This window comes from Triplophysa dalaica, chromosome 9 (genome assembly GCF_015846415.1).
Source record: "Triplophysa dalaica isolate WHDGS20190420 chromosome 9, ASM1584641v1, whole genome shotgun sequence".
Taxonomy (NCBI): domain Eukaryota; kingdom Metazoa; phylum Chordata; class Actinopteri; order Cypriniformes; family Nemacheilidae; genus Triplophysa; species Triplophysa dalaica.
The window spans coordinates 12161763-12176256 of record NC_079550.1 but is presented as its reverse complement, the minus strand read 5'-3'; the positions used below and the strand labels follow the sequence as shown (position 1 = coordinate 12176256).

At 39.9% G+C, this 14494-nt stretch overlaps 1 protein-coding gene across 1 annotated transcript in view; it reads left to right on the top strand.

The window, feature by feature from the left end:
• The window catches only part of sorl1 (sortilin-related receptor, L(DLR class) A repeats containing), a 39349-nt gene extending 37307 nt beyond the window's left edge, over window positions 1-2042 (top strand). Inside the window, exon 48 of the mRNA XM_056756327.1 lies at window positions 223-2042. Within this exon, the coding sequence (XP_056612305.1) occupies window positions 223-290 (68 nt within the window). The 3' untranslated portion in view covers window positions 291-2042. The remainder of the gene's footprint in view (window positions 1-222) is intronic.
• Window positions 2043-14494: the final 12452 nt, after the last annotated feature.

Genomic DNA, 14494 nt, shown 5'->3' with positions numbered 1-14494 from the left:
ATTTATATTGGTTTGATTCAGCTGAGCTCAGTTCGATGAGTGTAGTTTATCTCAGTTCATTTCAGCTCCGTTTGGTTCACTTTAATTCAATTGAGTATACTTCAGTTCACGTCTGGCCAGTGTAAATGAGTTGTTGTGTGAATTTAATCTATTCAATTTCAATTTTCTTTTGTTTATTTCATCAGTTAACACAGCTTTTATTATTTTCCCCCTCTCTTGTAGGTGATGATGATGAAGACGCTCCTATGATCAGTGGTTTTTCAGATGATGTTCCCATGGTGATTGCATAGCTGGACAACTCTTCTCTCCTTCACTTTCCTCCTCCACCTCCTTATCACGTTTTCTTACGGCCCTTCCTCTCGGCCCCCCGTCACTTAGAAACGCTGGATTCGGGTTTCAGGACCCCAAGGAAGAAGAAAACGGAGCGAAAGAGATATTTTTGAATATAGGATGCACTTTTATCGGATTCGCAATAACTTATTTTTTATATATAATATATGTGGGTATTGGACTTTGTAGGCATTTACTGAAGCAAACTGTGAAGAAGTTTGTCATCGGATCGGCGCGCTCACCGAACAGGGAAAAGACCCTTATCGTAAACTCTCACACGAGTATTACATTTGCTTAAAGCCAAAACAAGCACCTAGATATGGGCACAGTAGATCAGTGCAGAAAATAAAACACACACAAAATCTACGAATATGTGTATAGATGAATAAAAGGACCATTGAATGCTGTCGGAAAGGGAAGGCGGTTCGTAGGCTGTTGACAGTAAATTGCACAGGATTTGATTTTTGTTGCATACGCTCGATTCGTGTCACTTTATGTCAGTAGGCCTGCGTAAGTCCATGGTACCTTGTTTACACTTTGTATCCATTTATGACTCGTCAGCAATAGTTTTCATTCCCTTTGCTTTTTTAAAATGTGAAATTTGTATAACCTCCCTTGGTTGTTTTATCAGTTATTTTCAGATGAGTTAAATAAGACGCCCTAAAGACGAAAGCATCACATTAAGCGTAGTCCATATTTAGATCCACACCAATTGCATTTTTTCTCTCTTTTTGCCTCACACGTTTTATCTAACAGAGCATATTTTTTCATAGCCTGTCCTATGTGCTGCCATCGGTTTTAGTTTTTAGTGTTCTCAGGGAACTGGGTTAATGTAGATTGTACCAGCGTTAGCAGTCACACTGCCACAGGCGGCGCGGTGTGTTTCTTTCTCAAACTATTGTGCTGTACAGTAGTTCAATATTGCCGAAGCCTGTGCAGCTCCTGTCTGAGCATCAGGCCTCATACTAGTCTCTCTTGTGCCAACAGAAAAGCAGAAGGTAGAGCAGACGTCATGCTTTTCTTAACCGTTGTGAAGGGGTAAATGTTAAATCCATGTTGTCTTTGGGTTGCGGGTGTTGCTTATAATTTGTTTATGAATGTATTTTTTCGTAACTTGTATCGAGGTGACCAGTGAAAGGAAAATGGTTATGGTCTCCCTGTTTCTTTCATGTTTGTAATGAGGTTAATGGCCAGTTTACATTCAGATGCTTTTGGTCATTATTCATATTTCATCATTGTTTATTGGCATTAACTGCTTGATTAAATGGTTTTATTCACTACCACATTGCCTTATTACACACTGAGCACAGTATGTAGCAGTATGTCAGTGCGATCACACGAAGCACATGCTCACAGAAAATTCGATCTGTACATGTAAAACAAAAAAAGAATGACGTGATAGAAAATGTGTGTATCGACATATTGTGAATGACCACTGTATAATGTTTTCAACCATGCAGCACTTGTGTGAGTCCTGAGCCATCATTTATGTTTTTATTTGTATTCTTCACTCACAACCATTTGTGGCATGTGCCCAGTTTGATTTAGGTCAATACGATGTACAAATTTTACATAGCGGTGACGTGTGTCACTGTCATGTTGAAATCTTTGCCTGCCTACTGAGGGTTTTAAAGATACGAATATTTTAAGTGGTACAGATGTAAGATGTTTCACCAACCACTTATGCTGAAATAAATGTGGAAAAATGTTGAGTCGGCCTTGATACTTTCACTCAGCAGTAGTGACTTCTCATAGAATCAATACTTGATGCGGCATTTCAATTCATTTAGTGATGTTAATAAAGCCAAAGCAGTTCCTGCACTTTGAGGGTTAAACCCGAAAGTGGATATTAATCTTTATGTGTGTGTAAGTGAATGTAATGAATGATTCATTAGGAATCGGGCGGCTGGGTTCACACCAAACACGAACAATCGATCGCGTTCCACGCTCTTTATCACTTGCGGGAAAAGTTAGTTATTTTCAAATGTCTGACAAATATGCGTTTGCGGCAATCGAGCAGAAAATTCGAGTCATTCGGACCACCCGCCGCTAATTGGCTTTATGGCTTTATTCGCGTTTGGTGTGAAACCAGCGAAGGGGGCGGAACTCTTCGGATCCTAAATGGGATTTGATTGGACGAGAACATTGACGAGAGGCTGAAGTATAGTGATGTCATGGAATTTCTAGATTTATTTTTGAGCACACATGCCATACTTTCAGTTTTAAACGCTTGTATTTTCTAAATGGGTATTTAGTCAGCTTTGTGTCTTATCAAATTATTTAGCTCAATATTTGAAACGGTTCTTACATTTTTTTCTTAACTCTTTCACCGCCATTGACAAGTTATCTCGTCATAAAAAAAAACGGTTCCCCGCCAAAGACGAGTTATTACGGGAATCAGTGTTTGTACTGTTTTACAGCAGGTGGCGCTATTACACACCTTTGGAAAAAAGTACAGAATCCCAGAACCTAGAACGTATATGTTTTAGCGGTTTTTAATGATTGTTCTGGGCAGAATTTTGGACAAAGAACGTTAATAATCTCAGCTGTTTAATCAAAGTGATGCATTTTTGAAGTAACCTACCCAAATCTACGGAGTGATAAAAATCGAACAAATGAAGATAGAAGAATACGGTTTCTTTTTTTTAAAAGCTAAGAATCTGTTCTTTCATTTGACATATTGTTAGTCCATATATTCTTTACAGAAAATTTCCTGTGAGCCATTAAATTTGGGTGAAAATGTTAAAAAACGCTGGCATAGCCTGGCAACTTTTTTTAAAAAGGCTAAGGGCGAATTTTGTTTTAAATACACGCTAAACGTATGCAAAAAATAAGCATTGGATGCGTCACTTTTTTAAGACCTTGTGCCGAAAATTGGGGTGCTAAATATTTTTTGTTAGTTTATTTCAGTCTTTTAAATTATTTCAACCAACACCATCACTGTATGTCTGTACTTTTCTTTCCTTTGCACAACTCTTGTCTTTATGCCACTGTTTGAAAAGTCATGTGACAAGATAAAATTACAGGTATGTCAAGAATTCACTTCAAAATCTTAATATTTTGAAAACATTCTGCTTTATTTTATTTTTCAAACATGTCAGTACGTCATAGGCTACATACTCTTCTTTCCTTTGCATGACTTTCCATCTTCATGCAACTCTCTGAGACATGAAAACTACATCTGGTTTCACACTCCAGGATTTTTGACAGCTTTTCAGTCTTCGACAAAATCTCTAGCTCTCTGCCAAAACTCAAGCTCATGGTTTTTGGTGATGCACGTTGAGTATAAGCAGATCAGTGCCTTGATCTGAGATTTCCAAAGACAGTATAGTTTTTTTATAGTTGAAAAGGAAAATTAAAAATCATGACAGGGGAGTATCTCATTAAGACAAAGTATCTTGACTGGGTTGAACCACGTTGCGGTAGCGCCATAACTTTGAAAACCAAAAGTCTTCAAGTCAAAAGGCATTTTTGAAGTCACAGTGTTAAGCTACATAAGTGTTTTTTAAGTCTTCTACTATTTTGATTTGTAGATGTAATACACAGTCCCAGGTGATAAAAAGGCACAAGACAAGGTCTTTCAAAACCAGTTTGACCTTTTTAAAAAAAATTCAAGCATACCCCGCTTTTTCACCAGCAGAGGTCTCTCACGTCCTTGTATTCACTCGTGTAACAGTTAACTATGTGTTCTTGTTGTTCCACAGTTCAGCAGGAAAGAATGGCAAGATATTCTCACATAGAGACACGAGTGACAGCTCTCACAACTGTGTGATATATTAACTGTTTTGTTGCTTTGAGAGGCCAAATGTATATTATTTGATTAAATACATTTGTATAAACTCCTCTGAGAGGTTTACCTGTGCATAGTACAACATATGCTACTCCAAGTAGGCTATAAGACAAAATATGTTATCTGGCATGAGGCATGAAACATAATAAGAACAACCACAAAGTCATCTTTAAAGTATCATATTTAGACTCATTCAATAGTAGAGAATAGTTTTGAGTTTTGTTACAGAGTTGTTCAAATCTATTGTGGGTTTGCTGTCGAGTAGTCTACTTTGTTCAAACGATCTGCTCTTTGTCTCTTATTATTTGTTTCAAAATGATAGCAAACATTCATAATATGATGGTTCTTGATGTTCCACCAATGTACACAGTTAAGTCACCACAGTGTAATAGCCCATTTGTTGTTTGTAATGGTGAGGTAATTGATGTTAGCTGTCCAGTGTGTGCAGATAAGGGCTGTTAAGTTTTACAACGCAAGAGCTGCACTGGGACAAACAATTAGCCTAGGCTACATGAGGTCAATAATGCATCTGTATCTAGATAACAAAGGTCAGACAGATAGGTCCTTGTCTGTATTTGATATATTTTGATGTTTTTGTTGTTGTTGTAATTGTATCATTATGTAAAGTACATGTTTAGAAGAATACCAGCACCGGATAGAAAGTATGACAGGTTTACATGGAAAGACCAGTAGTGGGTGCACCAGAACAAAACACCCCATTTTCCTGCACGAATGAACCCTATGACTTACAAGAGCACATAATCTGTGGACATGATTTTGCTTTCCTTGCTCTTTACTGTCTTTGCTCTGTTCTTTCTTATTGATTAATTGAAAGAGTTGGAATTCTGATACCCATTAAAACAATGAAAGGGGGAGTAGTTCAAAGCTTCACAGATATCAGATCATATATATCAACTTTAAGGAATATTTCTATTAAACATGAGAATTCTGTAATTTGTTCATCCTGGTGTTTTTCTAATGACTTTCTATTTTCTATGAAACACATGGCGGTGTATCTACCAGATTCTCTTCATCTAATGAAAATATAAAAAATGACGTAATAGTGAGTGCAGAATAAAAAAATAATTCTTGTGATAGTTGTTTAAACAATCATTTGGGTTACATAAATCGTTTAATAAAGGAAATTTTTAATATATAATTTTTCATCTGGAAATAAATAATTTGACAGGTTCCAAAAAGATAAAGGCGTTTTAATTAAGGCAACAAATCAAGTATAAGATATTTAATGTAGCAGCTTAATGTTTTATCATTTTGTCAAATTGTAGATAGCATAAATCTTTTCACATTTAATCACACTGTGCTTATCATCTTAAATCCAATTCAAAAGTTAACACAACTGAAAAAGAGTCATTGATAAAATGATTTAAATGTTGTCTTGTGTTTGTGTGGTCATCCAGTCCAGCGGGTCAGTCGTGTTAACTTGGAAACATCTGCTGAAACTCCCACTCCTGGAGTTGAAAGGTCAGCTGGCAGGTGGCAGGAAAAAGGTCAAGGGCAGGTTTGATGCAGGAGGTTAACTAACTAGTCTGTAAAGTTAAGCACAAGGGAGCATTTTAGGAGATTGTAACTGGATATGAAAAGTATTTTTTCTTCATCATCCCTGAATCTTAATATAAATATTATTTACCTTCACTGTTTCTGACAGGGAATTGGCTCTTTTTCTCATGGGTCACGACTTCCCTCTGTGGCTTATGCTGAAGGCGGTTTGTTCTCTGCTCTGGAGTGATATAACTTCCTTGACCCTTTCATATAAATTCTGTGATTGTGAGCGCTGCTGTCACAACATAAAATATGGGGCATTAAGTGCAAGTCTGAAAGGATTTGGCATCGGGTTTAAGAGTAGAAGAAACAATTTTTAAATATTTGCTTTGTAATAACCCTGGTTTTGTAAGGTGAAATACATTAATAACATTAATTGTGATATTGAGAACTGTAGAGTCAAAAAATACCATGCACCCCAAAAAGAGTTTGATTCCATATGACCAATACATATGATCAAAATCCACAAGTCTGATTTTTATAGATATAATATGTTGTCCGGATAGCTAGATGTCCATGTCTAAAACCCATTTCTATTGGACAACCATGCCTGTCCTTTTAGCCAATGGAGGAGAATTGTGCTGTTCCTCTCCTAGCAACATGACTCTTAGAAGTGTTAAATGACATGTATAACATCGCAAATACAAAAAGATCTTAAGAGTTCCAAACTATCAAGGTTCCACACAACCCTCTTTCAATCTCTTTTTCCTCCAAACACTCTTGATTTGGTGAATGCTTGCCAGTACAATGCTCAGCAACATGGAAACCAGCTGTGTCGGAACAGTTTATTTCTCCTGACTGCTGAGCGAACATGGTCTCCACTTCACAAATGTACTTGAAGACAGTTTTGATCCGTCCGCTGTCGATTAGCGCTTAAGGTTTGAGTTCCGAATCGCCCGCTTTTGGCCTTCTGAAACATGTTGAAGCTTTTGAAGTGTACACTGTACTGCTCTGTCTCCTGTTACACGTGGCTCCGCTCAGGTTGCTATGTTTAGCTTAGGAGAGATGTCACCAAGTCTCCATCAGCACCAGCCAAATCTCTACGAACACTGGGCACAGTTGAGCTGGCTTACCACCTCCACCCCAGCTGCTGATTCGGATCCAGGGGAAAGTTGTGCAAGTGTAAAGATGCTGTGGAACTGTCCGAGACAGGAAGTACAGAGAGGTTTAACCTGCTACTTCCGGAAATTACACATTTTTTTAAAATGACAGATTTGACAAATACATTTTTCATCCCAGTAAACTTCGTCCAAATTCAGATGTTTGAAGCTTTACGAGGTCAGCGTGAGAAAAACAAACTTCACCATTGCTGATACGATCACCATTCTCTTTTCCGGATCGCTGGTGTGACAACTCAAACAAACAGTCAAAAGAGATTTCTTTGCTATTTACTCATTTCAAAAGCACATTAATCTTCAGTAAGCTTTTCCCATGTTTTAGGCATCTTATGTTTACTGGTCTGGTAGGTTTTTTTTTTTACTGTAAATATTTGCACAGGACTTCTGGCAAATGGTGGTATAGTTAGCACCTCTTTAACACACAGTGTGCGGATGGAACCTGGTGCCAAAAAACACTTTAGCCTCTTATCAAAATCAACATTTATGGTTTAACTTTGGTATGTTAGAACCACCACAGTGACTGAAAGTACAAATGTATAATAATGTCTATGTTGTACCTTTTTGGGCATATTATTGTAAGGATTGTTTACCAGTTAAATATAAGAGGTATTAAACAAATGTTATGTTCTTTTCCCTGAGATACTTCACTCGTACTGCGTAGTAGGACGATATAGGAAAAAAATCATTTTTCTCAGATGACTGAAGCTTTTTTTCAAAAACACAGTGAAACTGCACGGCCATATGTTTGTGAAAAGTAAAACTTTAAACCAATGGCAGCGAGGCTGCACGGACCTATGGCGATGAAGCCTGCCAAAGGCGGCAGGGCTTATGGCTATATAATCAGACACATCGTCGCAGTGTCCTAAGATCTCTTCTCCTACAACGACGACTCTACATTCACTACTCGAGACTGATTGTTTCTCCATCGAAAAGCATCTGCAGCGGAATCGACCTCCTGCTCAGCGGCTTCGCTATTCAGTAGTACCAGTCTTTTCCCTGCCGCCATCCGGCGACTCTAGAAGAGCAAATTGTCTTGCCCATTCTGTTTTAGCAGAAAAAAAAATTCAACCCCTTGCCACACGGGCCGAGGCCTGGCAGCCCATCCCCCGGGTTTCGGATTGGGTTTTGGAGATAATGGCAAGAGGCTATACACTCCAGTTTGATCGCAGTCCCTGCGTTTCCGATGGTGCATCCCACCCGAGTGCAGGGCGCAGACGCTCACGTCCTGCGCACAGAGGCGATGAACTTACTGGGGAAGTAGCCATAGAGAAGGTTCCCCCAGGCCGAGTCAGGATTCTACAACCGCTTTTTTCTCATGCCAAAGAAGGATGGCGGTCTCCGCCCCTTCCTCGATCTCAGACCTCTGAACCGCACCCTAATGAAGCGGCATTTTAGAATGATCACTTTGAAACAGATCCTCTTGCAAATATGCCCAGGGGACTGGTTCTTCTCTCTGGATCTGAAAGACACGTACTTCCACGTCCAGACGATTATGGAGATTTGCCTTTGAAGGGGTTGCTTATTAATACTTGGTACTTCCATTCAGGCTGTCCCTAGCTCCTCGCACTTTCACGAAGTGCATGGACTCGGCTCTTTTCCCTCTCAGACAGAAGGGAATCTGAACTACCTCGATGACTGTCCCATTCCAGGTCCCTCTTCCATAGCCACTAAGAATGCCTGAGGCTAAGGATCAACTTCGCCAAGAGAGGCACCGAATTGCGTTCCTGGGAGCGGTCTTCGACTCTACTCGAATGACTGCCAGGCTGGTGCCAGAACGCTTTAGCATCCCAGTGGATCAAGTCTGCCTCGCTGCCCTAGCTCCTTGGAAGAATCCACTCTGGCTAGAGCAGGGGGTGCCCCTGGCCATCACATGCAGACGGATGGTTGTCACGACAGATGCCTCCAACACTGTTGGGGGGCTCTGTGCGATGCAATGCCGGCTTTCGGCTGCTGGCCAGATCGGGAAAAGGGCCTGTACATCAACTGCCTGAAGATGCAGGCAGAATGGCTGGCCCTTCACACTACCTGCCAGTTCTATGGGGATGCCATGTCTTAGTTCAGTCGGACAGTATGACAGTGATTTCTTAAATAAATCACCAGGGTAGCCCCTCTCGAGCTGCCTTTTCTCCCTGCGACTCCGCCTCTTGGAATGGGCCCAGTTCAATCTGCGCTAACTGAGGGCAACACATGTGCCGGGCAAATTGAACCAGGGAGCAGATATTTTATCTTTTGTTGAGAGCTCTGAAGGGCTCTCCCTTTGAGCCTATGCAGTCTATGGACCTTAGCTACGAGACATAGCTTTGTGCCGAAGGTGGTCTCTACCCTGTTTAGGGCTCAGGTAGAGATGCTTTCTGCTCTCCCCTCCTCCGAGCAGGATCTGGAGCTCAACCTCCTCTGCCCCGTCAGACCACTGAAGGTTTACATCGAGCGTTCCGCCCCTTCAAGCGCTCGGAACACCTTTTTGTTTGCTTCGGTGACCGCACCATAGGGTCCCCGGTCACGAAGCAGAGACTAAATGAATATTTAAGGCAACCACGCTAGCATATTCTTCCTTTGGCCTTCTATGCCCCACGGTATTAAAGCCCACTCTACTAGAGGCATCACCTCGTCCAGGGCTTGGCCTAGTGGTGGGTCTATAGCCGTCCACATTTACCAGATTATAGTCTGGATGGCACGGCTTTACAGGCTCGGGTCTTCGCTGCTTAATGGATTAACAGTAAATTGCCGGCCTACGGTTTCTCAAACCGTGCCGGCACTAGGCACACTATCATTGGGGCAATTACTGGACTGGGCCACCTCTTAGCTTGGCCCTGATTGCGCGCCAGGGCTCCCCTTCTCATGCTTGACCTTGGGAATTCAGGTTTTATTCTATTATACAGTCTCTTGTGCATTTTCTTTGTAAACTTTGCACATGTGGAAGGTAGGGGTGTCTCAATATACCGATTGTCTTGTGAAAATTGGATATTGTGACAGGTTTAACCAAGCTTTTTAAATTCTTCTCAAAACTGAGCTTCAGTTCATACTCCAACTATGAAACATGCACAAAATGTTTAATACAACTTTAATGACATATTTAAATAAAAAGTGAAGCCAGTTCTTCAAAGTTGGACATGATTTTTGGCCATTAGTGTACTTTTTTGGTGAATGGAAATGATTTTTACTTGTCTTTGATTTTTATGGCACGCTTCAGTTACCAGTTATATAGAAACCTCAATCCAAAGCAATGTATAGTGCCTTTTTGCAGCCGTGGAAAAAGAGAGCAGTTTTAACTTTATTCATCATTTTTTTGCATGGTTGTGGCAACTCCAGTCCAGCGTCTGTTGGATTTCAACAGAAACAAACCTCAGTAATAACATAATCTCAACCAACAGCAATGTGAAAGACAGTAAGAATGCGAAGACACATTTTTGAGAAATAAACAATCAATTTGGAGTTGTCTTGGAATAAATTGTCTTGGAAAAATTGGAATAATGAATATTACCAAACAGATCTCAACACCAGTTGACTACCATAGTAGGAAAAAAACAATGGTAGTCATAATTTCCCCAGAACTGTTTGCTGTCGCACATTCTTCGAAGTGTCTTCTTTTGTGTTTGACAGAACTAAAAAAATTATAAAATAATTTTTCCTACTATGGTAGTCAATGAGTGTTGATATCTGTTTGTTATAAGCATTTTTGGGGGTGATTTATCACTTTAAGTAATCAATGACTTCCTTTATCTTTCACAACATCATTATGAGCAACACATAGGAAACGCAATTATTTCCCTATACTCTGCCAGCGGGGCTCTTAGCGCATTTGAAGATAGATGTTTCCTCCGAGTTAGTGTTCTTCTGCTCTGTATGTGTGTCGGTGCTCAGCCATGACGGCGCCTGGATTGACACCTCTGCCACTGCCAGGGACAGTGTGGATATTGTCGTTTCCTCTCTGCCCAAGCTCCAGCGCCCCACCCCACTATACCCTCACTTCATAAAAGCCACATTTGTTTTGACCCTCGTGGCATGGTCTGCTATTGTTCTGCACTCTGCGTAGCATTTTCGTTGTCACTGTTCTTATTTTCAGATTCAGCAAATGCTGTGTTACAAAGGCTTTTGCTTTATGGCGGAAATGGAGAAAAACAAAGCAAGGAGTGAAAGTGACAATGGGCACAGTGTGCAGCTCAAGAATGATTGATTAAAATTGAAAGTTTAAATGTCTGGCAGCACATGCATGGATACAGGGAAATCAAACCGCAGCCCTGTGTTGTTGCTTTCCACAGGGGGCCATGCAGTTCAGAGCAAACCACAGATTAAAATCACAGTTACGGTGTTTACATAACCAGCCACTTCCGTAGGAGTCCTTGACTATCATCTGTATCTCGAACAGAAGCATGTATCTACAGTAACAACACCTGTGTCCGTGGATCTCTGGCGTTCTTACTCCGGCACCCCCTTATCAGGATCCACCGCCGACTTCCGAGTTTTAGGAAAACACCAAATCATCTCCCCTGATCCCTAATTCCAGCGATTCACTGAAGCAGGGAGGGGGGGTACGGTGTTTGGGGAGAGCGGGTCTGGTATCTGTGCCATATGAGTGTGCGCCAGCTTCCGATGGCATTGATGCAGCAAATTGACCCTTTCGCTCGGCGCTGCCAACTCTGAGCCTGAGAGAGAGGAGACTGATAGCTGACATGTGTGCTCGCTCCGGCATTGTGATACAGACCGACACAGTCTGCTGGCTAGACTTTCGGTTGCCACATGAATGGGTGTACTGTGGTCCTGAGTAAAGCTCCCATTTTGACATGGCAAAGCTGGAAAGGGACGCTTTTCGATGGCCTCTTGGCACAGGTGGTGGGTCAACATTGGACAACATTATGCGCAATAAATGAAAGAGGGATTATGTAACCCTAAGCAAGCATTGACAAAAATATCATCTGAGAGCAGACACAGTACAGCCGCCAAAAAAATATTAAAGAAACCATTTTGATTTTTTGTTCAGGATTTACTGTAGGTATGTCTTTAGGTCAAATTATACTTTTTGTTTCATTCTGTGAACTACTAACTATACTTCTCCCAAATTTTAAATCAAAATATTGTTTCTATTTGCATTTATTTGCAGAAAACAACTCAAACCGGTCAAAAGATCCTCTGTATTTGATCTCAAATACTGCAAAGAAATGATGTATATTTATTTCTATAAACGTATATACAGGTAGATGTTTTTTTTACTTTTTACATGTTAATTGCATATTGGTCTTCCACCTTCTGTATAAGTTATTGTAAAGTTATTTTAATCTCTTTTCTTTATTTTCTTATTTCTACCTTCAATATGTAAAAGAGATCAGAATATTTCTGTAAGTATTTTTGATTTTTTTATGAGTTAGCTCAATAAAAATATAATAAAAAAAATAAAAATAAATACTGCAAAGACTTTTAAGCAATTCAACAGTAATATTTCTTTGTCACTCTTGAGGTTTGATTTGATTGACACTAGACTGGAATGGACACAATACATCTAGAAACGATGATTAAACAAATATTTGGAATGGTCTCTTCAATTTTTCATGTTCAACCATATACCTCGACTATTACTAAAATCGAATAATTGCACGACTTCACAGACACAAGGGACTCCTCAATGTACTGCAACAAGTTCAAAAGAGTACTGCTTTCCCAGACGTGTATGTTTGCTTTGGTAATGTTCATGAGTGTACATATTACAAGAAACATGTGAGTTATTAAGTCCAATAATAATTAAATGTGCTCACAGTACGTGATTTAAAACGTTCTAAGAACGTAACATATGACTTTAATTATGTTATGTAAATTCATATTGTAATTAAGTGTACACTTGAAACTACACACATTGTCTTCAAAGAGAACGCAAACGCGCAATGAGTCGGCTGGTTTTGCCAAGAGCCATTGAAAGTGAGAGACACGTCAACTCCGTTGACTCCTATGGAACAGTTTTTCACTGCAATGGCGAATCATAAAGGCTCTCAATAGTTCCTGGAAGTTACTAGTAACGCATACGGTTAAATAGACCAACTGACTTTTAAACTTTTAACCCATTTAAAGAAGTAAGTCATTTAATGAATAAAAGAATGCCATCAATAAAGCATTTAAAGAGAAAACATAACTTCCTGGAACTATCTGAAGGCTCCATGAATCCCAACACGCGAAAATTTTGAATTTCCTTTGGCGCTTCTCTCTCTCTCTCTCTCTCTCTCTCTCAATGGCTCTGGTTTTACCCTCCCGGCTGCTCTTGTGATTGGCTGGTTCTTCAGCCAATGTGCCAGCTGCAGGCTCACCTCTAATCAGTCTCTTCCTGTAGACAGACTCCAACAGCACTTCTGTTTCCTTTCATCTTTCCTCCCCTCCTTGTCCAACAGATCAGATTGCAGAGGAAAACCGGCGGTTAACTCTCGCCTTTCCTTCTGCAGACTTTCAACGCTGATGAGGAAAAAATAAAAATCTATGAAAGTGATTTTGTTTTCATTGTTGCTTTGTGAAGCATTTGATGTCACATGAAAAACAGTTGAGGATTTTCAGGAAAAAATGTCTCTCCAAAATTCTGTGCATTGGAACAATTGCAACAAGCATATGTATTTATAAGGAAACACCGGTTTGATTCCACAAAATATTCAGGCTGTTTGACAATTATGTTTGGATCAAGACTGCATATGTTTCTGAAAGGTCCAGTGCATGAAGTTTAGCGACGTCTAGCGGTCAGATTGTGAACTGCAACCAATGGCTCACTCCAACCCTCCCCCTCTTTTTCGAAGCACTACGGTGGCTGAGAAGGGAATAAGATGTCAAAGGAGATAATGTATTTACGAAATGTTTTCTGTGAAGCAGTTTATACCTACTGTAGATACAACATAGTGAATTCAATGCAGTTGGACCCGTGGTGTGTGTAGATACAAATAGCTCATTCTAAGATAATAAAAACATAATGTTTCATTATGTGAGGTCTTAAGACACCTCTGTAGACATAAGTGTGCATATTATATTGCATTTCTGTCAATAGATCCTCTTATAATGAAATATTGGACCTTTACATGATGCAACAGATTTAGAAAAGATATACATCTGGCATCATGCTGCACTATATTCCAAATCCATGTTATTTTTGGAGCAGTATAATATAACTCCATTTCATCTTAGATTTTTATTTTTTTATTTTTCTATTTGCAACCTTGGGGTATAAAACATGTTCTTGGCCTTGATGTCACACCCATTCCTTGCACTCAGCAGAGCGGCTTTACAAAGATTTGTGAAAAGCCACTCTGATAAAAGGTAATTGAGTTTACTTTGTCCTTGGTTTTCCAATGTTTTTCTGGAAAATAATTCATAATCTTCGCATGAAGGACAAACCATTCCACGTACAAGCACGCTTTTATCAGTAAGCAACCAAACTAGCGACCAACTGAATATAACATTTGCGTTGGGACTCCCTAGAAATCCTGGAATCATACCCTTTAATAGCTCAAGAAAACAGTCTTCATAAATTATGCAGTACGTCCTGCTTTTAAGATGACATAGCGAAGATAGGAAAAGGAAAATAAGATTAGCTGAGCAAAAGCACTTCTGAGTGTCTGGTTAACGGAATAAAAAACAAACTCTATAAGTCGCATGAAGGCGTGTAGGTCTGCATGTTTGACTGTGCGCGCTACTGAGGCTGCGAGGGGCCAGGTGTTGCAAGATTTGGCTTCTC